Raw genomic sequence first — 26,821 nt, forward strand, 5'->3', positions numbered from 1 at the left:
TTAATTGCCCCACTCATTTGTATCAAATTATGACAACGTTAAGAAAAAGCATACGCATACTGCAACAAAATATAAACCAAACTAATAATCTCCCTCTCAGAATTCTGAATCAGGTGACAAACAGGACAGCAGAAAAATTCAGCCACCAAAAAACCCTCACATTACATAAATGGACTTTGTGGGCTTGAAAGCTCAAATAATAAGAACTATAAGAACTCTTTTGCGGAATATATTATGCACTTGTAATGACTTCTACACTGCCATAAGGTACAAAAATGGATATCACAAATCAATATACCACCAAAATCAAAGCCAAGACAAACACCACCGCAAAAAATTGCACTAATGAGAACTGCAATCAATGAAAAACTATACATAGTACAATCAATTGCTGTTTCTGAGCAATTAGCAAATACCGATGGAAGAATTGTGAATGAAGCTCCAAGACAGATGTTGTCAGGAGATGGAGACCGAGAAGAATTGGCGTATTGCTTTTCCTATGATAACATGTATCCAAACCTTTTATCTTAAGTATAGTAGGAAGAGGTAGATATACAACCTGGCAATCCCTTTCACTGTTCCGGACACCCGACTGTAACAAATATATTGATCATCTGTAAAACCTGGCGCCAACCGTCCTCTCCCATCTAAATGTTCCCTCCAGTGTAATCACTCTGTACAGTATGTGTAGCCCAAAAGATGGCAACAAGGGCAGCATACCATCTTCAAAATTAAATCTGAGGTTAATCCCCCTTCACCCGGCAGCACTCTTCCTTCTTGAAATAAAGCAGATGACAAATAAAGAAAATGGAAACGAACTGCCAAATTCGTTTTGGCTTGGTAGACCCCACCCAGCTATTTCTGCCTTTCACAATTCCAAATCCCTCTCGCTGATAAAAGACATGCCAAATCTGCTATCAGTAGTCCTTTTAACTCTTTGACAAAAATTGGTGAAGCCCATCCATTCATAAAATAAGATATCAATTGCTCTTTATCGAATGGCGCACTCGAATGCATTTTCTTTAGTGGAAAGAATTAGGATCTGGCTTTTCCAAGTGGACAATCATGTAAGTGGAAATCAATCCTATATCACAATATGCCATTTAACACCCTTTGATAGTAATCATACTGCCGTGTCCTCCATGCATCTAAACTGCTGCTGATCAAAGAAAGCACCAAGGACACACATTGCTGCCAGAAATCACCAGAAACTAGCATGTTAACCATAGAAGTAAAAAGCTACAGCTCGTTTAAGAGACAGAATGAGAAAAATCAAACCTCTTCTGTTAGACTTAGGTGAAATCGTTTCCTTAGGTTCTGAAATGTCCGAGGACCACCTTTAAAACATGGGAAACCCGAATCCTGATTCAAAGCATTAGAAAATAACTAACTTGAGCTAACCATGTGTTGCATGTATTGATATAGTAAAGCAACTGTTCTGCCTATTTCATGAGGAAAGAAATCAATGCGATGTGCTACAACAAACATCGCTAAGATTCAACACAAAGAACCCCTACAATGTCATCAACTTAATAAGGGAGAAATACAATCATAGCCATGGGCCTCTAACTTCAACTAATCACATATTACTAATAGGGTTTCAAAAATTGAGCCATGGGAGTACATACTGGTTTTCGGGCCTCCTGACATCATAACACCCCATTATAACGGTGGAAATGGAAAGCTTGCCTATCGGCCAGTTCGTAATGCATATTGGTTTCCAAGATGGCTGATTCTCAACCATTACTGTTATTTCCAGACACAAAGAGATCATTTTATATTCGTCGTTTACTGAGTTGATATTGCACTTTAGTCCGAAATCATATGGGAGTGAACTCACTATCTTTGAACCACAAAGGGTAACCTGAATTTTGCCAAATGCACTATCTACTATATGGAATTTGAGTCCTAATTGGTTAACAAACTTTGAAAATATTTAGGAAAATGTCTGAAAGGCTTACTTAATATATGAGTATATACAGGAAGTTTCTTTTGGGCTCTTGAGCATCAATAATATGCCTCTTAAATGCCCAACAAGATTGAAGTTTAGTCGTCCTGTTCCCCACAGAGAGAGGAATAACTACAAAACCGGTGACTTACTTCTGGTTCTTAACATGCCAAAAGATACTTCTCTCCTATTCTTCCCTTAATTTCCTTATTGTATCTTACTTTCTACTTCTGAAGACATGTTTTGCCACAATTTCTTTCTCACGGACTAAACACAAAAAGGATCCCAATGCATAAATTAATTACCATAGTCCACAAGGAAAACATTACATTCAAACCACCTATTTTTCCCCCCAACAGTTTAGCCCTACAAGTAATATTTAGGCTGCTGCCTGACATTGCTAGCAACGCCTGTCATCCCTCATGCCCCTGGAGGTTCAACAATCTAGCTGTCACCTACATACCTGGACTACATTGCTTACTCTAAATATTAACAAAATATACTGGGTAGTAAATAAAATCAATCAGTCCAATAGATCTTCATGCACGTTATATTTAAGAACTTTACACAACGATTACAGAATTAGAGTCGTTTCAAGAATCTTTCATTTTGGATTGGGTATAAGTTCGATCTCAAATACTTACACTCCATTGTGGACCCATCAGCGCATTTGGAAATATGAATCTCGGTACACCATTTTTTGGCAGTATGATCAATTAGAATTATGAAACCAAGGAAAAACGTGAAAATACAACTTTGAGTTACCTGCAACATCTCAACAAGGAGAATTATGCGCTCTGCATGCTTACGGCATGTTAGGAAACCTTGAATGCATAACACCTGAACACATAGGATGGATGACAAATAATCACTACCAATAAAAGTAGAATTCATGTCTGGTTTAAGTCAAAACATTGAAAAATTAAACAAGGTGAGAGAGATTGATAAATACTTTAAAATAGTCAAAGAACTCGCTTGGTACGCCCTCAGCATCAGAATCCATGACCTAACACCATGCCATAGTCATGGATTGTTAAGGAATCAAACAAAACTGACAAAAAAACATCTATCATGCTAAAAACATCCCATGCCATAATTGCTTACCTCAAGTAGTTCCCGCGTCAATTTAAATGGTGCACTCTCAAAATTGACACCTCCAGGCGAATTAGAGAGCATGAAGCCAAAATCAATGTGGATAATATGACCTTCTTCATCCAACAAAAGGTTTCCATTATGCCGATCCTTCACCTAGACGACAACTAAAAGAACTTTCAAAACAGAGGCACACACGAAAACTACTTATCTAATATTCCAATTTACCAGAAGACCCTGTACCTGTAGGCAATGCCCCTTATACACTTAAACAAAATTATAAATTGCAATATGATAAGTTCCTATTCTGGAAACATTCTAGCTAGTAATAAAAAGAAATTTCCAGATGGATTAAACTCAACAATTTGCACATACATGGATTTACTACCACCACAATTGCAATCTTTTAACTTTCAAGAGGTTAGGGAACCAAGCGAATAAGTTGCTAATTGATCCATATCCATCTAAAATTACTGCAGGTATCATAAGATTCAAGCCCACCGGAATTTTATGCTCGCTCTCAACATTTATTTATTTATTTATTTGCTTGTTTTACCTTCAGAAAAAGCAAGGAGCAATTGCAGAAAAATGCAGAGGCATGACACGTGTATCTGTGGACCCATACAATAGCCAAAAAAAAAACCTAATTGAGCTTTACCCAAAAGTCCGCATAATTATTGAATACAATGAAGGATGTCCTGTGAACATATTTTCTCTTCCAAATATAACCTTTAAAATACGCTTTAACTAAACTTAGGAGGACTCCACCTGACAAATCAATGTTCTTTGTCTACCCCCACCAAGTCATAAGCCCAACCCACAAGAAACTCCCACCAAGAACAACAAAAGAGCACATCCTGCCAACTCTCAAGATGCCTACATCACATGTTCCCAGCAAGAATCCAACATCTGAAAACCAACTCATAAGCCCAAGATACAACTAAAATTAAACTCTAGGGGCCCACCCGGTGTCGCACTGCGGTAACTAAAAAAGTATATAGCCTGCAAAGTGATTTTATGTATCTTGGCTACACATCCAAAGCACATTGAGATAACAGGAAATACAGACCCAAAGTACTTGGACAGGAGAAAAAAGGAATTGACTATCAAACCAACAAGATTTAAGTACTGATCTGTCTAGCGGCCAAACTACGAGGTTGAGCTTGGATGGAATGATTCCAAACTCTTCCATGCAATCCAAAATGAAGATTCTACAGGAATGGTTAAGTGGAAGAATTTGAAAGGTGTTCCAAGTTAATTGCTAACCTATTTAGCATACACTTTGTAGGACCTCCATTTAGTCTCAGTGGGATCCACCCATAAAAAAGGACAACCCTCTTTTTGGGTTTCAGTTTCCCAGCAGGGAATGGAAGCTGATACTTCCACTTTAGAAGTCGCAAGAGACACCTCTCAAGCTAAGAACAGACTGTCTACTAGAATTTTGTCTTTGATTTCAACCAACACACGTTAGGCTTCTTCAGTTGAAAGAAAGGATAGGACTCAGATTTGGGTTCAACCAACAGATGTCCACCTGCAAAAAAACACGGGCTTGACCGTGGACGATGTACATGCCTATGTTTTGTAGTTCTTCTTTTAAATACCTTTCGCCAACCAAAGCCCAGTATCCAGATTGCAGTACCTCAGTACAAGGGAAAAGCAATACCATGCTTCCATTACACTGGTTCTCCTCAACTTCTCTTATTTGCATCTTCACATCAAAAATAGGCAACTAAAGTGAAGCCACGTTTTATTTTGGTTATGTTTGGCGACAGGAATCCAGAGATTAAATAGGAATCCTATTCCTGATTTCCCTCATTTGGGATGCCGGATGTGCTATTCTCAACCCTCAACAGGAACCCCACTCTTCAAGGATTTAGATCCCCACAAGAAGTGACAATTCAGCAGTAGGTGCTAAACCTATTCCTATATTGGGAATTTCCAAGGATACTGCTAAGTTTACAGAAGGTTGAATACCTAAAAGTCAGTACACAAAAATAGTTTCTATATTACCAAAATGTTAAAGAGTTATAAACTACATATAAATCAGTAATTGGGACTCGAGTCTAATCAAGAGAGGTTGCTTATTCTTAGAGTCTCCACAGGTTTGGAAAATTTCTTGCCACAGCCAAAATTTGCCACAGCGAGCATAAGTGCATCTCCACTAGTTGGGTAACTACAACAACAACATAACCCATGTAGTCTCCAACCATTGGGGGTATGGGCGGGGGAGGATTAGACACAAGACCTAACCTTTGGCAATATGCACAAAGTGGCTGCTCTCAAAATACAACTGCAATAGTGCTGCCCCCCCCCCCCCCCCCCCCCCCCCCAAAAAAAAAACTCCCTTGCAAAAATAGCCAAAGCCATTTATCGAAAAGAAAAAAAAAAGGGTCACTTGTATCAGTGGAGATGCTCTAATAATTTCAAAATGAGAAGGGGCTTTTAAATTACCTTTTATTCAGTACTTGAGCAGATCATTTGTCCAATTTTTCCAAGTAACCACTCTTACATGACTATTACCATCAAGCCTTCCAACCAATCGATACGATTTTGATCAAATTCATTTGAACCTCACCCTTCACTTAAGGCTATGCCATCCTAAGGTGCTGCTAAATAGAAAAATCTTATCAACGTCCATGAAGATGAAATTCGTTTTATTTTCCTAATTTCCCTCAAAAACGAATTCACTCTTTTAGAGGGCCTCTTGATTACTAATCAAGAATATTAGTAATAATAGAACTATCTGCAATTTTTCTTTGTTGAGTTTGTTCTACATTTAGATCTTATGCCACCAAAGAAACCTTATTCCTCTTATTTTTGCTTTGGTTTAAATTTAGGTAACATGTTTTACCATGTCCAACTGCTGGATAGTAATGACACTAAGGTCTAATTAATACCCATGACATTACTCCTACGTAGTAATAAGACAACCATGAATGCTACCCATTTCACCGTGTTATACACCCTGTTTAATCTCATCTTTTAAAGAGAGCTGCTACCTGCACAGACTTTGTGCACAAATCACAATGTAGGGCCCACTACAGGTCCCCCACAAACGACCCGAGCAGTTCATTAAATGTAAAACATTCTTTGAAGGCCTCGCGAAAAATCAGCTCAATCCGATACCTATAGGTATTTGATACAATCATCTAACTTTTCATTCAGATTTCAAGATAAAAAGTTAGATGATTGGATCGAGCACCTATAGGTATTAGATTGAGTTGATTTCTCGCAGGGACACCCAAAAAAATATTTTACATTTCTCCGATCGTTTGTGTGGGATCCGTAGTGGGCCCCACACTGTAATCTGTGCTCAAAGTCTCTGTAGTTAGACTTTCTGTAATAACAAGAACAGTAACCTAATCATAAGAGGCCCAGGAAAACACAAGGAATTCACATATTAATGAGTCAGTAGAAAATAAATACCCACTCAAAACAACATACAATATATGTAGACCACCAAGAAAAAATAGGATTCACATATTAAGAAAGATCAAAAAATAATGCAAGGCATGTATTCACTATTCATCCAATGCATGTCCATTGGTTGTGTATGTTCAACATAAACTGATGACTTTTGTGTTTCCAGGTTGCTTAATTGAACACAAAACTTGCACCACTGTCCCCAGTACAAGTATCTGTATGTCGAGATCAAGATAGAGAGAGAGAGAGAGACCTGGAGAAGGTAGCAAACTAGGGAATAGCCAGCCATGCTTTCGACGAAGTTCCTCTGTAACAAGAATTGCCTAGTCAAAACAAGAAGATAAATCCCCTTTCCACAAGAATAAATATCAATTTTCACTCCCTTTATTTTAGATAACTCTGAATTTCCACTCTCAAAACACATCAACATCTTAAGGACAAATATCTATCCAGAATTTAGGAAGTTCTTGTGCATTGGAAAAAAAAAGACAGATGATCCAAGGCCCTCCCAATACATAGCTGCTTCGAACAAGACAGTTCAGATTAATTTGGTACAAAATTAGTTATCAGTTGCCTCCCATACTATAGCAAGGAAAAAGTACAGACAAGCAGATGCAGATATCCATTTCTTTGTCGTTAACTGGCCATGAAGTTTCAGCTTGCCTATGTCCACTAAGAACCTTATACTCCCTTGGCCCCTAATGTTATTCAATTATTCCATAGTTTCCATTTGGGATGTCCCAAGATGCTAGTGTTTCTTGAAAAGGTATGAAATAGGGGGTTTTCCAAAATTATCCCTTATAAATGTCTAGGAATCCATCAAAAGTAGTTAGAATAAAGGAGCAACGATGGAAATGATGTCTTTAAATTTGAATTCAAGTGCAATCATTACAATCTCCTTAAAAAGTTGAAACTCCGAAGGGCAGATCAGGTGCAATGGTACCCAATGTGACCTGGGGGTCACAGGTTTGACTCGCAAAAACCGCCTCTCTGCTTGCAGGGGTAAAGCTGGTACATCAAACCCTTCCCAAGACCCTACACCGGCAGGAGTCTCGTTGGGTAGTCCTTCCTTTAAAATTTGATACTCACAAAAGGGACCAGTCCCAACATCAGGGGACAGAGGGGGTCACTACCCTAGCTATGATATTTGTCAGACGTCAAGATTCTTTTGCATTAATTTATTGCTGATTTCAAGTTGACTTGACAATGTTTAAGCATAACAAATAGGCTGAAGATAAGATAAAGATTATTAGGTTTGAGAAAAGGATTTTTTTTTCCCTAATATTTATCCACAACTTTTTCATAAGCTCCATCTTATAAATTTTGTAGTTCGTTCATGTCGGGCTGGTTCAATAATTCAATTATCTCAACAATGCACGTATACATACCAAGAATACTCTGCCTAATATTTCTACATGACTTTTTTATAAGCTCCATCCACACTATTTCGTTCTTGTTTGGCTGGTTGGATAGTTCAATTACCACAAAGACGTATACATACCCAAGATGTAACATAAACATGATGCTAGGAAATTGGCACCTGGAAAAGTTAATGGTATCTTCTCCACTTATTTACTCATTAGTTGGAATAATATGTTTTCATCGAAGAAGGTAAAAACCAGAGTGTTTCATGTGACATCAAAAAGAAAGAAGAAAGGTTAAGGAGAAAATATAGTAGAATAAGATACCTTCAGGAGGCAAGACATTTGGAAAAGAATGTGCATGCTAATGGCTACACATTGCAATGAGATCTACTACTTTCCAAATTCATTTACCTGAGCAAGCTTAAAACTAGGAGAATTCTCCTGATACTTGGCAACAAAAAAGTCCCGTAAACTTGTAATGTCGGGAAATCTACTCTTGATAGAGTGCAGTGAGGCCTACAAAAAATTCATATGCTATCATTGTAATATCAAAGTTATCTTGTATTAAATCCACTGAGGAAACAAACGTCCAAATTTACCGTATCAGGAATGGTTTCTATCAGTGCTGTGTAAGAAGAAGTAACTAGGACTTCATAAGGGCGCAACCAGAGAGGGAGACCTGCTTCCTGGAATATATCTGGAATCAGAAAAAATGATAAAACCTTTTAGCCTCTAAAAGAAAATACTTAGGTCTATACGTATTACGTGACATGGTTCAATAATCAGTCAAGACATTCAAGATAAAAGCCCTACAAACACACTATTATGTAAGACGCCATGGTTTTGTATTCTGTTCTGGTGAAATTGGTAAGGCAGTCGTAATCCATGCCTTTGGTCTCGTAATAACTCGTAGACCTAGTATAGTTTTAGTTCTAAACCAAGAGATCAAGATACCCAAAAAGCTATAAGGGTGAGATCCAAATCACATCCCTAATGGAGCAGGGCTGTTCAAGATGGAGAACAGCTCAGTAATAAAATCCTCAAGATAGATTGTCTTCTTCAGCCTACATTGCCATGAAAAAATGCGGTTATGCACCAAAGGAAGGGCACTTAGATATTTTAAAAAAGAAAAAAGAAAAAGAACTGAATAAACTAAATAATTTTACGATTTCTAAACACCAGAATGAAAGTAGTGAAGAAAAATGTGTATGGCAAGGGATGCAGGTTTAATTTTGCTAATGGTGGCAAGATATGGATCTTGTTCGTTTGGGGGCTTTAAAACCCCTGGGCACGGCGGTCCCCAATACATTTTCTCTATCTATCTCTCTTCACTCAAACCTCCTTCAAAACCCAAAACGAACAAGCCCATGGAGATTAAAAAGGCTTCGAAAGTTTAACAAAGTAACAACTAAGCCATTTCTAATTATGTCACTCATTTGAGTTTGGGTATAGCATCTTTAACAGTATGATTTAGCATCTGTTAAAACTCAAGTACACAAAGTTAAGCAAATTTGCACTCAGGAAATTTGCCAAGTTTAAGTACAACAAGTGGAGGTGGGACATGCATGAATGAAGAAGATAATGCTTGTCTTTGAAGTTACGTAATAAATAAAAAAATCACCTGAGTTTAATTTCAATCTAAATTGAGTACCTCTTTGGAGTTGTATTACAAAAATGACAAGCAGAGGGATTACCAATTTTATCAAGCAGGTTACCATATTCTGGCCCAACAGTAGCCCTACAAACGAACTACATTATCTAAGATTCTAAATAGATCAGACCATCCCTAAGAAGGTAAACTTATGAACAAGGTTTAACTAACATTAACTAGATCAAGATGAAGTGCTTGGGCTTGTTGCTAATTTCTTTTGTTTTTTGTTGTCGGCATATAGTTATGCATTGAGTAAATTACAATGTGTATAGCAATGTGTATAAGTCACAGCTACCCCAGCCATACCGGAACTTGTTTTTTTAGGCTTTGCCATACCGAAGTACACAGTACCGTACCAATAGGCTACCTGTAATGGAGCTTCATAGCCAAGAGCTCTCATTATAAAGTAAGAAATACGCAAACAAAAAATACTAAACCATTCTCCAAACCCAATGAACTTGTCAGGAATAAAAAAGATACCTACCATAAAAGTGAGAAATAAGTTGTACAGCAAGATGCTCCTGCCTACAATCATCGCCACTCTTCACAATAGCCTAGAGAACCAAAACACAAAACAGGATTAATGATTGTATGATACAATATAATCCACCATTCTCAGAAAATGCAAAACTAGAATACAGATGGCTACTTATTATGACAACAAATCCTCTTCCTGAACATCAACTACCAGTTTTACAGTGCTTGGAACCTAGAGAAGGAGAATTTTCCCTTTCTTTCTCAGTTTGGTACTTAATTCAGATAGAATTTGGAAATCACAAGGGAAGAGCAAAGAAAAACATGCGGAAGGAAATAAATATTCTCATTTTCTTCTTTTCGTTCTAACATTTCTTGGTTAAGTTAAAGAATTTTTCTCCTGCTTTTCTTTCAATACCAACCAACAATTATGTTCCCTATCCTTTACTTTCCTTTTTGCTCAAAACAAAACAAAGAAAAGTGATAGCACTTTCTTTAAAACTCTCTCCTTTCCTTTCTTTATCTTTCATTCTTTTCTCTTTCCATAGGTTCCAAACATAGCATTCGTTTTAGTTTCAGCTATCCGAAAACTACAATACATCTTTCATCGGGTTTAAAATTCAGAAAACAAATAAAACAAATTGCTGATACTAAATTAATGACTTTGAGAAAGAGTAGCACCCTTTTCTTTTTCTTTCTTTTTATTCTTGTGAGTTTCCTCTTTTTTTTTTTCCTATTGGCGAAAGTCAATATTGTTAGAATAGTTAGATTAGCACCTTGGAAGAGGAGTTGAGCTCCTGACCTCCTTTCTCCAGCACCTAAGTGCACCCCCGATGCCATTGCGCCAAAGGCCTCTTGGCTTATTCTTGTGAGTTGACTTGTGTATAATGTTGAAAACTCAACAAGTCCTTAATCCCAATACGTCAAAAGATTTTCCCAACCAATCCGCACAAACTCAAATAGCATATGGAGCTTGGTAAATAACTCCGGCCAAATTTAATATCAAAACATCCTTCCTTGCTTGATGTGAGGAGCAGAAGCACCCACTTCTCTGCTTAACCTATAGCCCTATTAACTTGACAAAAATGGGGCTCCAAGCCTTCAACAAAGTGGTACGGCCTACAGTATCCAACTGGAATGGAATAGCAATAGCTGCAACAAAGACTATATCTGGGAATTAAGGCTTGAAGAACGAAATGTTGGAACCTTGCATGCTCAAGATTCAGGTAGGTTCAAAGGTTGGATACAAACCTTAGCTGCAGGAACCTTCAACTATGCCCACGTTTCTTCGACGGAAACGCGTTTCCGCGTTCCCGTCGAAGGAAACTCCAAGAAACTTGTCCTAATGACAACGGGAACTCGTTCCTTACCTGTACGGGAACTTACACCCAAAAAATGGTTGAGAGATTTACGTTTCAAGCTACAATTGGTACCTTTAAAGTTGTTTTGTTCCTGTTGGTGTGCACATCTGATATTAACCTTCTAGAGTCATACTAATGCCTTTAACTTTTACGCCTACTTAACATGCACAAGAGCTCTATTGTGTAATCATGTGCTTCAATAAAAATGTTGAAATGTAACTAGAAACTTATAATTTTAATAGTAATATTTTATGTGGTAGAATAATATTTTTATATTGACATTTAACAATATAAAATCCCAATATATATTTATAATTTTAATAATTTTTCCTAACCGCACCCAATGGCTCTCCCACACTTCTTTGATCACCCGCTCCCCCGTCCCCACCCCCGCTCCCGCTCCCGTCCCCACCCCACCCCCGCTTTGTGTAACTAAGATACAAACCAGCATCCGGTCAGATGAAACCCCACATAAGATCACTAAAAAGATGAAATTCTAGGAAATTGGAACCAAAAAAGACTCCACCCTAAAAGCAATTGGAAAATTATGAGAATGTGGAATCCGGAAAAGTGAGAGAAGAAACAAAATTTTCTTGACAAAGCTATGCAAATGAGGGAACAATGGATGAAAACAGACATTCCCAATCCAAACATCCAATGAATTTTTCCACAAGCGTCAAGAATCCCAATCCCATACTAATCGCCTTGAGAGTAGAGGTGTAAACTGGGCCAGGCCAGCATAGGCGCGACACATATAAAAGGACATCACGGAACGATTTGGGCTGGCACGACAAAACACAAACACTTACGTGGGCCAGGCTGGGCTGCCATTTTGGAACACTCAGCATGGCACGACGCAGTTAATCACGAGCACAACACAGGCATGGATGCATCGTTTGTATTTATTTATTCGAAATAAGATTAACTCATTAAACTTACCTTAACTGCATAAAAGTGAAATTTGTTCTTTCTTGAATCAATTGAACTACTTGGATAGTTTTGAAACATTATATATTTTACTTCTACCAAGATGCACAATTCAAATTATGTAAATAGAAGTGCAAACTCATGATAATATAAATGAAACAGTGAGAAATCAGATTATTATGTTATTTAGTGATAGCTATTTGAAATTTTTAATGTTTCAAGACTCAAAAAAATATAGGCAATTTTTGTTCAAGGTTTTTATTTTTGACCATAACAAGGCGCGACTAGGCAAAATACGGGCACAACATGAGATAGGTACAATGCGGCATGCATTGTAGTGTGCCCAGGGCCAGGCTGGGCCTAGAGTATTCTTACATGGCATGGCACCACACAATTAATTAACGGGCTGGGCTAGGCATGGCAAGAAGCACATAAGGTATGGAAATAAGGTCAGCATGGCAAGACCCATTTGATACCTCTACGTGAGAGACCACCTCCCAGTTAATCATAATGTCTTCCACATAAATCTCTGATCGTTTTCTCTTAGTGTTGTTGGCCACACCCACCGGAACCTTAACCAAATAAATGGGTACACTAAATAAAACATAATGGAGAAAAGACACCGAAAAATGCAGCATTTAAGTTCCATAAGACTAAACGAATTGTTAACATGTAAATTGTTTACTAACACACAAGCATTACAGATTGGAACTATACAAGTACACACATTAATTCTCCAAAAACATGCTTGTTTCACAAACCAGACACTGAAGGAAAAAAGGGGGGATAGCAGAGTTAATAAACCCAGAACTTACGGAGCGCAAGTCCCAACCAGGTAATTTTCCATGAACCGAAGCTTTTCGTATTCTCTCTCTCTTTACCTCCCAAAGTTCACCAGATAATGCATCACCAGCTTTCGGGCCACCGCCATTCACAACCTATTTCAAATGAGGCCCATCAGTCAGATTCAACACAACAAGCAAAAGCAAAAGAAAAGATGTTCCAACTTTCAGCAAGTGCTCACCTTTGGTTGTGCATCTGAGGAATCCTGACCAGCCCCTTTCAGAGGAAGTCCAGGAGGTGCTTCACCCTTTAATGTGGCAGCCTGCAAAAGATGAACACGGCGATTTTCATTTGACAAATATCAATTGCACTACAAGGCTCAGAAAGCTCTGAAGTGCTCTGTTAAAGGGTGAAGCATCAATCAGAAAGCTCCAAATGCTTCACTCGATAAAGCTCCAAAGTACTTCATAAATTTATTCCACTTCCACCAGAAAATAACTTTTTCACTATTATATTCATCTTCTTGTTCTTTTCATTTTTTGGATGGGAGACCACCATTTGCCAAATCGCTAATCCACTCAACATGCTTACAAAAGTAATTATATCAATGACATACTCCATCAACACATGTATAGTCCCAATGCCTCGGAGCATATATCCGCAAACTTAAAGGAAAAAAGCCACTAGTCAAAATAAAACCAAAAAGAGCCGGGAACTGCAAACTAAAAGGCCCACATGAAATAATGTGATAGCGAAAAGTAAACATGACACTGGTACATGGACTTAAAGCACCACAACAAAAACATCCACTAGAAGAGAGACATTCTGCTCTGCCTGAAGCCCAAACATCCCAAAAACCCAATCACAGAATCCAAACAAACTCAGATCTGCCTGAAGTCCTAAACTCGTACCATAAACTGCCTTATCTATCGTGACAAAAAAAAAAAACCTTATCTAATGATTTAAAGAAAGAGCAATCATTTAGTCATACAGCATGTCAGCATCAAACACTTGTATCAACTTACTCATCTAGAACAAGAAAAAGCAAAATCATTGATCGTAGAACATCAATAACATGTAGAACATAAACATTTGTTGTACAAACATCAACAACAACAATAACAGTACCCATGTAATCTCCCGTCGATGGGGGTATTGGATTTGTTTTCTAGACGAAACCAAACTGAGCCTTATGTCCCAATCAATTGGGGTTGGTTACATGAATCCATTTTCTCCACTGAGCACTGTCAAGGGCATTGGGTTTCGTGTATCTAACAAACCTAGATCTTTTCGAACTATGACCTCGAAAGTCAATTATGGCCTACCTCTCCCCTTAATGCTACCCTCTACCACAGGTCTGAACCAATGTCACTTCTCCTAACTAACACATCTAGCGATCTACGATAGACATGTGAAAACCACCTTAATCTATTCTCCTTCTATCGGTGCTACCCCTACCAAACATCCAACTCAAAACGAATTGGCAATGAGTGGAGAGGCCGGCCAAGCTCATATACTAGTTTTGTAGGTCTATAATTAACCAATATGGGACAAGGTCTACCAGTTATCGTTCCTAATTTTATCTTGCAAGTCTTACCACTAATCCATCTCAACATTCTCATTTCTGCTACACTCATCTTACTCTTAAGTTGTTTCTTAGGAGCCAACACTTCTGAAGCACTGCCACCACTTGACTCATCCAACTTGAACTCTATGCATCACATCCTCTATAATGTCTCAATCCTTGATAACAATTGGCAAGATACTTAAAAACTCGCTTCTTCGTAACTCCTGATTTTGGAGAGTGACAAGTCTCTCTATCAACACTAGCACTTTGACTACCACTAAACTTACATTCCATGTCCTCCATTTTACTCCTATTGATCATAAATCCTTTTGACTCCAATGTTTCACTCCAAGTTTCTAATTCAGCATTAACACCTTGCAATTTCTTATACTAATACAATATCATTCGCAAACAATATGCACCATTGGATATCATCCTGATTCCTGAACATGTCTAATCAATTCATCTATAACTAAGGCGAAGAGGTAAGCACTCAAAGCAGGCCCTTGGTCTAAAATCCATAGCATACATATGTACATAAATGAATCATTGCCACAAATGACTATTTCTAACTCTCAAGTCACAATTAACCATATGAGGTGGCCGGACTACACGCTAGAGCACTAGTCAACAAACTCAACAAAATATCCGACCAGATTTGCAACTTCAAAGAAAATTTAACTTGAAGGAGCTTCAGCCAATAATATTATTCCATGTGTAGAATATCCAAGTCGCTAACGTGGAATAAGCTGTGTGGCTCTTCAAAAGATGCAAAACCGAGCCTTAAGTCCCAATCACTTGGTGTCGGTTACCTGAACCCGTTGTCCCCATTGAGTTCTGTCGAACCCATTGTGCTTCAAAATCTCCAAGAAACCTAGGTCCTTCCAAACTACCAGCTCTAAAATCAATTTTGGCCCAACCGTCACCTTAGTGCTACCATCAATCATGACCGTATCACTCGTCCCAACTATCGCATCAACAGATCTATGATAGAAATATCCAAATCACCTCAATCTATTCTCTCCAATCCTATCTTCTATCAGTGCTACCCCTACCATTCCACTAAGGTTTTCATTTCCATTTCTATCTCGCAAAGTAGTACCAAACATCTATCTCAACATTCTCATATAATTAAAATTTCGACAATGCAAATGCTGTGACATGGCTAATGCATTGCCTGTTGCTACTTAGGTAAAAAGCAGCAAAAGGCTACAGTAGCGTGTTCATATCGTAGTAAGGCTTTTCTATTATACTAGACACCTGAACCTTTTAAGACAGCTAAGATCACAAAAGTTAGATGAAGTCATAAAACCAGTATTTCTTCTCCATACTGCTGCAGACTCCAACTACACCATATTTTAGGCGCACTGCTGGAACATGGTGGTCTACTTCCACTACTACTCAAAATGCTAATAACTGAAAGATGAAAATCTTTCAGCGGAAGTTTCGACCTAAATATCGCCAATCAGAATTACTTTTGTGAACCATGTTATATAGAGACAGTAAACACTCATAAAACCAGATGTGAAAAGAAACATAGAATGGACTGTGAATAATATCTAACATGGTCAACATATGGAGCATAATACATATAAACAGTGAGAGCAACTCCAATGGGGATGTATAACTGGTTCTATACAAATATTACAGGGGGGAAAATTCAACTAGGAGCTCCAATGGGGAGTCAAAATTGGTTGGAAAATGGAACAAATGGATAATTGGTTCTGTATTTGGACCCTGCCACCTCACCAAATCCCAACTGCCATCTACCAATCTCGAACCAGAGTATACCTGCAAATGGCCGGAATCTAGAAAATTGCCCGGAAACTGGAAAATCTCGCCAGAGAATGGTGACAATCTGTGGGTGACGATTGTAGCCGGAAAATGGTTTCATCTGTTGGTGAACCAAGGTTTGATCGGTCCAAATTGCAAGAGGTGAAATTCTGTGGGGTTGATAGGAGGGGGGCGGGGTTGATCGGAGGAGTCGATAGGGGTGAGATAGCGATGGGGTTTGTCAGTGGAGAGAGAGGGGTTTGGCGGTGGATTTACAGAGGGGTTTGTGTTTGACGATGAGAGAGAGAGATGAAAAAAAAATCCACGCACTGCTTGCGTTTGACGACCCACTCACAAAAACTGGGGAAAAATTAATTTGAAACTGTTTGGGGGTTGAGAACGTGGTTGAAAACGGGTTAGGTAGTTGAATTGCGGTTGAGAAAGGAGGGGAAAATGAGGTGGAGGGAAAGTTGGTTAAATTTGGAACTGTTTCTTTCTAAAATAAAACCAACCACCGGAGAGGCAGTTTCATAATTTGGCACAAAAGCATTTTTGGTGCCAAATTATGGAAATGAGTATACTCATTTTCCGACTACCATTGAAGTTGCTCTAACAAATGCCAACTACCATTGGAGTTGCTCTAACACATACCAACTACCATTGGAGTTGCTCTAACACATACAAAGCCAGATGTAAAGAGACGTATAAAATGAACTGTCAGAATTTGACTGTAAGTAAACCATGGCAATGTGGCAGCAAAATAAGTACAGATAACAAAACAAAGGCCCACCTTTACTTCCTCAATAGCTACTGTACTTGGAACACGGCGATGTTCCTTCCTGCGGGGTGGTTCTTGCTCGACAATGTCATCCATGTTAACACCAGGATCTGCTGTCAATACAACCCTCACCCATTCTAAATCACTACCAGATTCTCGTTTTGGCATATGAAATGTGCCTTTCCCTTCACAACTACAGGATAGAACCTCCAATGGACTTGAACCAGGCTGAAGACCACTGCAACTGGTCCCACATTCTAAACTTGGCGTTCTCTTTTCCTGACAAGGTAATTGCTGCTCCACAGAAAGACTGACATGAACAAATTTTGCTTTGGCATCCCACAACTGAGCCATTGCTTGGTCGATTGCTTGAGAAGTTGAGCTTGACATCCTGTCATAACCACTGTGGTACATATCCTGTGCAGTCCCCAAAGGATAGGCCCATGGAGGAGGCTTTGGCAATAGTGCATCCCCATTTGCTAATGGGATTCCTCCTCTGGAAAGCTTGTGAGAATGTGATACATCCTTTGTATTGCTGCTTAATAGAAAAAGAAAATGGAAGGAAAGACAAGATGTATCAGTTTGCATCATCTCACAAAAAGAACTAGTACATCCTAACTTCTGTAATTTATAAGACCGGCGACTCCCTTCAAGAGTTAAAGTTCCACATCCACATAATTACCTCGGTGTTTCGCTTTTCAGAACTTCAACACAGATTAAGTAAGGTGCCTTTTCTCTGGAATTCAAAAGAACTGCCTCATCTTCTGGTATATTAACAACGCGATACATTCCCTTCCCCATTGGAAAGCATACTCCTGCAGCATTGTCAGGACATATTGTTTACTTTTACCAAGTAAACTATCAGGATCTATTTTACAAGCATACCGACAAGATAAAGTAATGAAATAGCAACTATCTTGACCAAATAAGCACCAAGGTTCCAAAATGTGCTTAGAACCTCAGCTTACCTATCAATGGATTTCAAAATAAAATATGCTAATTGCTAAGAACCAGTATTCCTGTCAGGTAACTTACCCCAATAGTAGTCTTCATACTACCAAGCAATGCAAAATGCTAGACTCTAGACTTTTTAATAATACTATTGATACCTATTAATGGACCTACATAAGTGTTTGCACCACCAATATTCTGATTACAATTTTCCTTTTTCCCTGCTGGGCATGAACGGTCAATGATGTTCAACAAAAAATTTTGTTCTCTTGATATTCAACGATTTTTTCACAAAGTATAAAGCACCATGAACCAATAGCTAAGAGACAAGGAAATCAAAGTTTTTCTATTATGTGAATGCCATTCCAAGTTTTGCAGCATTAAAAAAGGCTATAATATAGCAATCCTGCTCCTATGGTGCTAATATCATTAGTTCACGTTTATTCACACCATATGATAAGGAAATGCTATATGTGAACCCCATCAGGAGAGATAGAGAGAGAAGAACCGTGCCAAAATTTGGCAATTGCGTAACTTTGGGCCAAGTATGGAACAATGTTTTATTATTGCTTAATTGGCCAGGTGATATGGCAAACCATTTGAAAGCCATTTGAAGAGCTAATGCCAAATATGGGAATGGTAAGTGATATAGCAGAGACTGTTGAATAGCCTAATATACATTGTGGGGCTCATTTTCCAACAACTTAAGCTTTGGGGATTACTAGTAACTTAACATAGTATCAAAGCTCAGGTTTTAAGAGGTCTTGGCTTCAAGTCTCTCTTTGCATTTGTCCCCTGTTTGCATTCTACTTCTCTCCTTCGTATTCTATTTCGCTTCATCTATGAAATTTGCATCTCCACTTGCAATGTTCTAAAACTCGGTACTCGGTACTCGCTCGGCCGGCCACCTTGTACCTTGTAGGCCGAGTACTCGGCGATTACTCGGCGAGTAGAAATTACTTGGAATATTTTTTTTAAATGTTCCCCAAATGATATTCATAATGCATAATGAGAAGTTCAATGTTCGTAGTTCAAACCAAATGAAACTACGTACAAAATTACTAGTCCATTGCAAAGCTTAACGTTCAAACCAAATGAAACCAGGTACGAAATTAATAGTCAATTACAAAGTTCAACATTCAAACCAAATGAAACGAAGTACGAAATTAGTAGTCAATTATTCCTTCTCTTCTTCTCAAAGAAGAAGAGGAACAGCAGCAGTAGCTTGATTGGTGTGTTCACTCGATTAGGGTAAGTATAAAACTATACTGAAATTACACTAACGACCCTTCAAATTTAACATATTATGTATTTTACCCCATTTTTCAGTTTTTTTTCGATTTTCTCCCCACTTTCGAGTAATCTCGTTTTACCGAGTAATCGGTACTCGCCGGGTACTCGCCGAGTAATGCCGAGTAATTCCACCGAGTAGCCCTAACTCTACTCGGCTAGGCACCGAGTACCGAGTACTCGCCGAGTATTTCCGAGTTTTAGAACACTGTCCACTTGCAAGACAGGGCTGCGCTTGAGGGAGGATGTGTATAGCCTGAAATACATTGTTGGGACCATTCTCTAACAGCTTAAGCCTCTGGGATTACTGGTAACTGACAGAGACTATTGGAGATGATCTAAACAACCCATTCATGAATTTTTTGACAGTTTGTCTAAACTTAAAAACGAGTGAAAATTTAGCCCCGGATCATGAGACATCAAAGAGCACATTCATAAGACTAACAAAAACTTCAAAAGACGACATATAATAAAACACGTCCCCACAAGCACACAAAACAAGAACAGTAAAATTATTTTGAAAGAAATGAGGTCCACAAAATCCTCTTTGCTGACTCCCAAAAAGAGTTATAAAAACAAAAATGACATCACAAGAAAAAGGTTTTCACACATTTCAAGCCTTTTCACCGCCAATAATTTTTACCAGAAAGGAAAAGCAAAAGGTACAAGAAAATAAAAGGAGGGCTAGAGGTCCACCAAAATAACAAAAACAAGAAACTAGAACTCGACACACTCCTTTGGAGTTACTATTAATCAAAACAAAGGCATTTCTTAAAGGGCAGACCACAAGCAAAACAATGGTATTTCTGAAGTTCACACAAAGCATTCAAAAAAATGATTTGTTAGGGAATAGAAACAATTGCATGAACTCAACACTAAAGCTGCCATTTCCTTTTCTTTCTTAACGATAGTTAAAACTCACTAAAACAGACAGCGATATCCTCTTTAACTGCTATTCTTTTTCTTTTTTTTGGCTATGGCAGCAACAATATCCTTACCACGCGTTCGATAACATAATATAAGCACTTTGCATTGACTAAAACCCATGCACTTAATACATACCACCACTATCCTGAGCAGCAGCCACATGCCCATTGATCTCCACAAGTGACTAGAAACACAAGAAGTGCATAATGAGTACTTGTAGCCGATAATAACGGAAAAGATATGGGGCGGACAATGTAAGCATGGCAACATAAAAGGAAGTGAAAGTAGGGACAACCTCTCGAAGAGCACTTTTACGATCTTCAATAGGAAATACGTCAACTAAGCCATATGACGTCTCACATAGTGATTGCACAAAGTCAAGTGACTCATGATACGTTCCTTTGCGAAACTGTGATGCAGCATTACTTGGGAGTGGCGGCTTAGCATTAGGCTTTTCATTCTGCTGCTTTGGCGAGCCAGGGCGCTTCTGCAAATAGTACTTGGTAAGAACAAACAAGAGCACCACCCGAGTAGCTATATGTCTCAGTCCAGATTAAAGATAACTAACAGTAAATGTCTTCACAAGAAATGCTATCAAAATTATATTCTGAAGAAGGGGAAAAAAAGAAAAAGCAAGGAACGCACAAACAGTGTAGACTGCACATTCACTGCATGACCAAGGGACTGAAAATTCTCACAAGTCAAACCACTAGCACTCTCTGTACCACAATCTTCTACTCCGAAAGTTGTATACTGTTTTCCACATATGCATAATGTTTTTTTCATTTGATTTACTAGGTAATGTTACAAAGAGTGCAACTTTTGTCTTTCACAAATTGAGATTAAAGGTCCTTTTATCACCTTTAGATGGATAGAAGCTCTCGCAGAATTTGCTTAATTTTATGGCATCTCACAATTGCTTGCCAACTGAAGGCAAGTGGCACATATGCTTTCTAAGGAGAATTCTTATCTGTGTCGGTCATAACACATTGGACACTCCTTAAAAGTGGCTCTGTTGCTGTAATTGCCATGGCATTACTATGCATATCTCCTACGTCACCTATGCACTTTCACATGTTTATGTTACCTTCCTCTCATGTGAGTGCCAATACGTTTGAGCACATAACAATTAAGCGTATCTTTGAAGTTCCTAAGTCACAATTATGATGCTCGTTTAAAGATAGAGTCCTTGAGGTGGGGAATGAATGGTGCTACTTGTATGCTTGTTAAGAAACTCGGCCTTAACCTGTACTTAATTAGCTTAACAGTTATTATTGATATAAGAGAAGAAGATACCAATAAAAAGCCAAAGGAGAATACAGAAGTCCACCAAAAATCTAGAAAAATACAAAAGACATCACAAGCTACAAACTGCTTTCAATTCGCTAGGAATTTATCCTTTTCTTTTTTCTTTCACAGCACAGTCAGTTTAGGTAGTTGTAAATAGTGAGGTTTGAACCCGTGTCAAATGCATGGGAGTACATGGTGCCTACCACTCCACTTGCTAGGAATTGATCCCATTCACAAGGTTTAAATAGCACACTTTCATTGGACCCCATACACAACAAACCATGAAGAGTGTACACAGTAACTGACCTTCAAACCATGCCTCTGGTAAAAAGCTTCCTGTGATGTGGATTCTTTACCGTTAGAGGGACACAAGGACTTGAAATAATTATTTGAAGGACAAAGTTCAGTGCGCTTTGATTATCGATTACTTTACCAAAATTATGACTGATAAGAAATAAGCAGGAAAAAAGAAGAGTGAGAAAGAGTCCACAACCTTCGATCAATACAAGCATTGAACAAAGACATTCTATTGTCAATAATGAAACAATACATTGACATCATGATCAGTTAAATCTCAACGAATTGGAAAGCCATCTGGTTGGAGATGTATCCAATAAGGACTTCAAAACAATTAAAGCTCTAGTTAACACATACATCTGCAGAAACAAGGGAGAATGCAATCTCCACCTCCAAACATCCTCCCAAGACAAATGAACTCCCCAATGCCCACGAGAAAGGAGTGAACTGAGAGAAACCCAATAGACCTTACAAGTTAACCATCCTCTATCATGTAGCTCCTGTTCTCTCTTGATAATTGTTAAGGACATGAATCCCACATTGGTTGGGAGTGGAATGGGTGATCACTTAATAACATCTGGAACCTATCCACTCATTGCCAATTGATTGTGAGATGGATATAAAGTTTATACATGGTATCAGAGCAGGGCCCGTTCCACCCCACATTTTATAAAAATTCACAATCCACAACCCACGACGACAGACCAGTAAAAAGGCTGCACAATGATAAGACCCAAAAAGTGGCCACACGTGACAGACCTCAAACGTGGCTACACGTGAGGGGGGATGTTAAGGAAATGAATCCCACATTGCTTGGGAGTGGAATGGGTGATCACTTAATAACATCTGGAACCTCTCCACTCATTGCCAATTGGTTGTGAGATGAATATAAAGTTTCTACATGAGCAATGTGGGATTCATTTCCTTAACATCCCCCCTCACGTGCAGCCGCGTTTTGAGGTCTGTCACGTGTGGCCACTTTTTGGGTCCTATCATCGTGTAGCCTTTTCGCTAGTCTGGCATCGCGGGGTGTGGATTATGAATTTTATAAACTGTGGGGTGGAACAAGCCCCGCTCTGATACCATGTGGATTGTGAATTTTATAAAATGTGGCCACACGTGACAGACCTCAAACGCGGCTGCACGTGAGGGGGGATGTTAAGGAAATGAATCCCACATTGCTTGGGAGTGGAATGGGTGATCACTTGATAACATCCGGGACCTCTCCACTCGTTGCCAATTGGTTGTGAAGATGGATATAAAGTTTCCACAATAATCTTGTGCTAAAAAAAGTTAAGTTCCCACAAGAACTTCCATAGACACTTGCCCATTAGTGCAGTACTCTTTCAACAATGTGGCCCATGGTCAGTCCCCTCTTGCACTTAGAGAGGGAAATTTTCACCCAATTAACCAAGATGTCTTTCCTCCCCTCATCGCTACCCTCCCACCCAAATTTCTACATTAACTCCTCAATCTTGTGAGTACCACCCAATAGAACTCTAAACAAGTAAAGGTAAAAGATTAATTTTGTGACAGAGCTTCAAAAGTTGTTCACACCAAAAGGACTTCTCCCTTCATATATTGGAATAGATATTGCCAAAGGTTAGGTCTTCTCTAGTCCTCCCCATACCTACCCCCATCAATTGGGAATTTCACGGGTATTGTTATTGTTGTATTATCTTGATTTATCTCCTTAGAGATTTATCGCTGTCCATGGGATCACATCTTCCATTACATTGCAACCTAGCTAAAAGCTCATTATCTATAAAGAGAAGGGAACTTGCTAAGCATTTCCTAAGAAAGTGTATACAATTTAGGAATCTCAAATTCTCAATACAATCTACATAATCCAGAAAATGGCAACATACAGTAACTAGAAAGCAACCTGACCATTATGACCAAACCAATGACCTAACCCACATCCTTTTCTCATTGGAAGGAGATAACAACAACTAATCTTAGCAATATTTATTGCATGACTACCGTAAACAACTGATCAGATGAACTGAGAAGGACAAAGGAAAAGATAACAAAAAGTGAACTGACCTCTTTCTGCTTCTTTAACACAAAAAGTTCAGAGTCTTCTACTGTACGGTCACGATCTCTAAAAAGCTTCCGAAAAAACTTTTCTGTCCCTGGACTGCTTTCAAGAAAACGGCCACTGCTAGTAACTTCGTTACCTGCTGTAATCTTCGCATCTTCTGGATGCACCCGAAATAATCTCCGAAACAAAGAAAAATCAGAAGATTCTTCTTCCTCACCATTGATCTGCCCCTTGCCTTTGTCATCCGTACTGTCATTGGCGTCTTTCTTGTCCTCAAATTTCTCCTTAAAAATTCTTCGAAAGAATCCTTCTTTTTCATCATCTTGTGCAGACTTTGACCTTTTCTCTTCCTCATCGTTTATGCCACTCCCATCCTTTTTGTCCTTGAAAAATTTGCGGAAAAACCCATCCTTTTCATCCTCTTCTGCCAACTTTGATACTACTTTTTCTTCAGTATCACCTTTGCTATCACGAAATAACCGCTTGAAAAACCCTTCGGAGCTCGATGTGAGCTCCTCATCCTCATCCCCCTTGCTATCCTTCAAAAGCCTCTTGAAGAAGCCATCCTTCTCCGACTCCTCTTCGTGTTTATCCATTGATTTCCTGCTATCCTCGTCCCTACTATCCCTCAGAATCCTCTTAAAGAATCCATCCTTCTCTGACTCCTCATCATGTTTATCCATAGATTTCCTGGCATCCTCATCCCTAGGCTCCCTACTATCCTTCAAAAGCCTCTTAAAGAATCCTCCATCCTTCTCTGATTCCTCTTCCTGTTTATCCATTGATTTCCTGCTATCCTCATCCCTGCTAGTTATCAGAAGCCTTCGGAAGAAACCATCCTTCTCCGGTTCCTCCTCATCTTTATCCACTGACTTTCTGAAAAACAATGAATCTCTTACTTTCGGACTTGGAATGAATTTCTTGAAAATCTTGTTCTCCTCAGGGGTTGCTTTACCCCCACCTCCATCATCCTGCTGCAAAGAGTTCCCGGACGAAGGGGAGAAGGATAAAGACTTTTGAGTGGGTGGCGATGATGTCAAGGACAATAACCGCTGTTTTGACGATAGTAACTTATTAAGGACTTGGTTCTTGCTCACAGGACTGACAGGTCCATTCAGGGGCCTAATCAACGGGGGCCACTCCCCCATTAATGTCGCTGCAATCTGACACTTCTCTTGAATCCTACTGATCCCTTCATTATCATCCGAATCCTCAAGCTCAGCCATCAAAAACCAGTGCACTTTTAGCGCTATCTGAAGCGATTTTGAGCAAACATCGATGACAAACTTATCGAGCGACGGACTGGGCTTGTGAACCATCATGTAACATATCTGGAACAAGTAGCTCTCAATGCCGGATAACGGCAGCGTGTACATTCGGTTACACAGGTAGTCCCGTACCCCCGCGTGATTATGCTTATAAAGATAGCTAACAGCAATCCACTCACAAAAGAAAGCAGAATCGAAGAACCGGATTAGCCACCCGTTATCTCCTCCAGATGTGTCACTGGTTGGGGTGGTCCTAGTGATTTCCCTGGGCTCGGATTCGGACCGAGACAATCCCAAAAGCCTCACCATTATTTATACTCAATCAACCATCATAAACCAAAACCACAATTGTTCTTTCTCAATGGACGATTAAACAACCCAATGAACTTCAATTTCAACAAGCTATACCTAAGTACAGGGCCGGCCCGGGGTAGAACCCTAGAAAGCAACTGCTTAAGGACCCACCAAAGAAATGCTAAGAGGAATGGTACTAGTGCGTCTGCGTTAAATTGAATCACTCCTGGTATGTGGATCGGACATGGGAATACTCTTTGAAGGAGTGATTGTTTACTAGGCCCGAAAACCTATCATGTTTAAGCATGCGAATTAAGCATAAAAAACAGCAAACAGAAATATAGACAACGACGAGAGAGAGAGAGAGAGAGAGAGAGAGGGAGGGAGAGAGAGAGAGGGTACCTGCTCGATTTTGGGCTGGTTGGGATCGCGTAGAAATTGAATATATGTGGCGACGATTAACAGAGGAAACCCTAGAGTTTGATACTTGTGGCAAATTACTCCTCTTGGTTGTACAATTTTCAATTGAAAGCTACAAGACTTCTTAATAGCATCTCCAATTTTCAATTGAGTCTAGTATTCTATTTTAGATAATCCCTTAATAAGTGACCATTTAGAAAAGTTAATGTGTAGAAATTTGTACAATTATCATTTTGTCCTTTTGAAAAGTTCATAGGTAAAGAGTTAATGCTAAAAGTGGAGGATAATTTTGATAAGTGAAGGTAAAAAATTGATGTTAAAAGTGTAATGATGATATTTTCTTAATAAGTTGAAATTACAAAGCTTGATATTTAAAAAAAGACAACTGGAGTATAAATTAGTATAAATTCTTTAGCTACCACACCATAGTACAATTCATCCGTGTTGATAATTTAATTGATCTAAATTAAGCGACTATTTGGGCGTATGACTCTAAGAATTTACTCCATTTTCTCACAAAATAATTAAGAAAATTCGACAACCATAAAAACAAAGAAATGAAGAAAATAGATAGGTTTCAATGTTTTTTTGTTATGTTATTGATTGAACTTATTACAAGTAAACTACTCCTAAAATTAAGATACTTCTAATCTTGCGTACTGTTATAATTACTGATACTTAAATCTATGGCTACAACTAGATATTGAAATATAAATATGTAAAGTAGTATAAACAAAGTGTACGACCCTTCTTTTTTTTTAAGACTTGGTAGCTATTTATAGATGCAAAGATGTTAGGTGAACAACCATTTGAACACAATACCAAACATAGTCTCTCACATAAGCGTGGATCCCACACACGAGACCCACGTGTATGTGAGGATTTGTGTTTGGATTGTT

The 26,821-nt window shown here is 38.8% G+C and overlaps 2 protein-coding genes across 7 annotated transcripts in view; both read right to left on the reverse strand.

The window, feature by feature from the left end:
- Positions 1–207: 207 nt before the first annotated feature.
- Positions 208–25,998, reverse strand: LOC131303773 (phosphatidylinositol 4-kinase beta 1-like). 6 transcript variants are annotated; one of them, XM_058330765.1, is made up of 17 exons: positions 25,905–25,998; positions 23,943–25,792; positions 20,605–20,796; positions 20,445–20,493; positions 17,824–17,956; positions 17,154–17,676; positions 13,265–13,345; positions 13,056–13,178; positions 9,963–10,032; positions 8,427–8,524; positions 8,239–8,343; positions 6,717–6,770; positions 3,053–3,196; positions 2,901–2,954; positions 2,714–2,788; positions 1,279–1,362; positions 208–1,191 (listed from the first exon to the last, which is right to left on the reverse strand). In XM_058330765.1, exons 2-17 carry the CDS (start codon positions 25,515–25,517, stop codon positions 1,090–1,092), a joined length of 3,462 nt encoding a protein of 1,153 aa, XP_058186748.1. In that variant the 5' UTR covers positions 25,518–25,792; positions 25,905–25,998; the 3' UTR covers positions 208–1,089. The 6 variants fall into 6 exon arrangements, 4 of the variants coding, with proteins under 4 accessions (XP_058186748.1, XP_058186749.1, XP_058186751.1 ...); XM_058330766.1 differs by having other exon boundaries at positions 23,943–25,921; XR_009192189.1 differs by lacking the exons at positions 208–1,191; positions 1,279–1,362; positions 2,714–2,788; positions 25,905–25,998 and having other exon boundaries at positions 6,717–6,786; positions 23,943–25,885.
- The window catches only part of LOC131303774 (uncharacterized), a 47,704-nt gene continuing 39,833 nt past the window's right edge, over positions 18,951–26,821 (reverse strand). Inside the window, exon 7 of the mRNA XM_058330770.1 lies at positions 18,951–19,593. The gene's annotated coding sequence lies outside the window, so the exon portion shown is untranslated. The remainder of the gene's footprint in view (positions 19,594–26,821) is intronic.

This window comes from Rhododendron vialii, chromosome 10a (assembly GCF_030253575.1).
Source record: "Rhododendron vialii isolate Sample 1 chromosome 10a, ASM3025357v1".
Classification (NCBI taxonomy): Eukaryota; Viridiplantae; Streptophyta; class Magnoliopsida; order Ericales; family Ericaceae; genus Rhododendron; species Rhododendron vialii.

Bases quoted from the DNA above. Each gene is read 5' to 3' on its own strand.
- LOC131303773 (XM_058330765.1), bottom strand. From the start codon at position 25,517: ATGGTGAGGCTTTTGGGATTGTCTCGGTCCGAATCCGAGCCCAGGGAA. The intron at 20,797-23,942 runs GTCAGTTCACTT...TACTATTTGCAG, and splicing joins TGTTAAAGAAGCAGAAAGAG to AAGCGCCCTGGCTCGCCAAA. The intron at 8,525-9,962 runs GTAGGTATCTTT...TTCTGATTCCAG, and splicing joins ACTTATTTCTCACTTTTATG to ATATATTCCAGGAAGCAGGT.